General features: G+C 40.0%; 2 protein-coding genes across 3 annotated transcripts in view; one reads left to right on the forward strand and one right to left on the reverse strand.

Annotated features, from left to right (window-relative positions):
- Positions 1-2,500, forward strand: part of LOC138007742 (TNF receptor-associated factor 2-like) — a 23,928-nt gene that overhangs the window by 20,719 nt on the left and 709 nt on the right. For both annotated transcript variants that reach the window (XM_068854805.1, XM_068854806.1), the window contains 4 exons: positions 599-1,063; positions 1,262-1,442; positions 1,560-1,777; positions 2,337-2,500. The exon at positions 2,337-2,500 is cut by the window's right edge and continues 709 nt beyond it. In XM_068854805.1, the coding sequence (XP_068710906.1) occupies positions 609-1,063; positions 1,262-1,442; positions 1,560-1,777; positions 2,337-2,500 (1,018 nt within the window). In that variant the 5' untranslated portion in view covers positions 599-608. The remainder of the gene's footprint in view (positions 1-598; positions 1,064-1,261; positions 1,443-1,559; positions 1,778-2,336) is intronic.
- The window catches only part of LOC138007741 (integrase/recombinase xerD homolog), a 40,786-nt gene that overhangs the window by 14,110 nt on the left and 24,176 nt on the right, over positions 1-2,500 (reverse strand). The window lies entirely within an intron of this gene.

Below are 2,500 nucleotides of genomic sequence, written 5' to 3' on the forward strand. Positions count from 1 at the left end.
AAAGTGCTTCTATGATCAAATTTTCATCCCTTGTATCTATAGGTTTATTTTATAGAATTCCAGGAAAGATAAAATATGCCATTTACCGTTTGGAGATATCTGCATTTGTTGTAGAGATATGTAAATTTGAAAAATGTGTAAATTATGCAAATGAAATTACTGATGATGTCATTCATTCAACCCAATATACAATTAACAAATAGATTCCATGTTGCCGTGCGTCTGTTCAGTAATAGATCACAGATGACGTCAAAATGTGGTAAGAACAAAAAAGTGGCACACGAGGCGATAGCCGAGTGTGTCACTGATGTTCTTAGCAAAATTTAAGTTGAACGTAATAATAATGGTGCGCATTGTTTTATCGTTATCAGTGAAACATGTCTGTTGGTTTTTTAATGTGGATCAAAATTAAACCGTTTTCAGCAATTTTAAGAAACTTTCCGCCTTTTTCGAAAAGTTCAAAGAATTCGTTTTTTTGCAATTTAAGCTTTCATATACAAAGTGAAGGGTTAGGGTTAGGGTTAGTCCCAAGAAATTATTGAAACTGTGTTGAGGCAACTTAAGAAAGGCCTTATTCTTTTTAACTTTTTTGTTTCAGCCACGAACTGATGAACCAACCAGTTGCACTGATATGTGGTCACAGTTCCTGCCGCGCGTGCATGTTGGCCCTCATCAGGAGTGGAGGCAATCGACCCATAAAGTGCCCACTCTGTAGAATGTTAATAGCCGACCGCGACTTCCGTGTCAGTATCGTTGTCAGTTCAGTGATCGATAGGGTAGAAGTGCGATGTACTAACGAAGGTTGCTCATGGGTTGGACAATCCAAACAGAAGGAAGCGCATTACAAGAGTTGCCCTTTCCTTGTACAAAGTTGCCAACATGGTTGCTCTGGTTCCTTCCATAGAAGATCACTACAAGACCATCTTGCTCTATGCCCCTATTTCAAAATACCATGCACGCATTGCCTTGGAAAATTCCCCCGCTTTTGCCTTGAAAGTCACGAGGAAGGCTGCGCTGAAAAACCGAAACCATGTCCACTAAATTGTGGTAAAAATTTACCGAGGTTAGTAAACAGTTAATACATCTTCCGTCTTCAGGTTTCTCTTGAACTTCCTTTTGTACCCGAATTTGCATCATCTATTTATATCTTCATATATAGTTTTTTACCCCTTTACAAGAATGACGCCTGACAATGAGTTATGGGCTCGTGGTAGCTATATGTTTAATCAGGTGTTTAAATCGATCTCTGCCTCCAACCCAGGTCACACATACATCTTCATCTGCAAGACTGTTGGAAGAGAATGGTGAAATGCAGGATTTTGGGTTGCAACGTGGTCTACCGTCTAGGTAGACAATATATGCACGACCAGGAGTGCTATCAGCGTCACCAGGAGTTTTTGGAATGTGACGTTGAAAAACTGCGATGTGCAATTTTTGAAAAGGTCAGCACGATTATTTCCATTGGATCGAACGATTGAATTTTAACGTAAATGATCCCGAATACAAGAGTTCGCATTGGTAATGCAATTGCAATGTTGCTTTTGATCTTTGATTTCCAGGCTGACGAGTCGGTGCGTATACGACGGAACATTTTTAAACGGAACTGCTTCAGATGGACGTTAAAGCCAACTGACTACGCGCAACGTCACACAGAAAACATCAAGAGTCCGTTGTTTGGGTTTGACAGGAAGATGTTCACCTGCGTGTGGGCCCAAAATTGTTCAAAATTTATTTTAAAAGTTGAAGTTAGTTCCGCCCCTGTTACATTATGGGCAAGGTAAGAATGAAATCAGTAAACAATCCAAGGTTTAGACGTGGGACATACCTTTTTGATTTAAGGCTAAATATACTTCAACACTTCCACATTTCTTAGGACTTGCTCCATAAATAAGAATGCCAGGAAAATAACGAGGCTGATGACAGCGTAACAGTTTTTGTAATATATGCATTTAAAATTAGGATTTTGCCTGGGGGTGGGGCCAAGTTCTACACAGTCGTACCCTTTGTGATTTGGTAATCCTCCGTAGCCAAAACGAGGGCATCTCAAGGCACCAAACTTGGTAGTTATTTTAATTTTTGTTTCATTGAAAACATGTAAAAAGGGCTAGCTTTTGAAAATAAGCTGATCGAATTTTTGCAATTACCTAGAACTTTATGGGAACTTTGATGCACTTTATAGCAAGCGGTCGCCCGTTCATCCCAGCCTTCAAGGCGATTTGGTGCGAGAGAGCCGCTGTTTTGGTCTTGGTGGACAAAACTAGCTACCTTAACTTGCGATAGGAGTAGCATTTCCGGATCTTACACGCGAATCTAACTTGCTGATGTTTATCTTACAGATTTGCTGTTGTGCAGGAGGGACAAGTTCTTCAAATTTTCTCCAGCAGAGGAGCGACAACTCTTCGAGAAGGCCAAGTGGCTGGTACCGCAGTCGATCTTGCACCGTTTAAAGAGGATCAAGATTTAGACATTAAAATAATTGTAATTACATTTACTCATAGTT

Source organism: Montipora foliosa, chromosome 6 (genome assembly GCF_036669935.1).
Source record: "Montipora foliosa isolate CH-2021 chromosome 6, ASM3666993v2, whole genome shotgun sequence".
In the NCBI taxonomy this organism is placed as follows: domain Eukaryota; kingdom Metazoa; phylum Cnidaria; class Anthozoa; order Scleractinia; family Acroporidae; genus Montipora; species Montipora foliosa.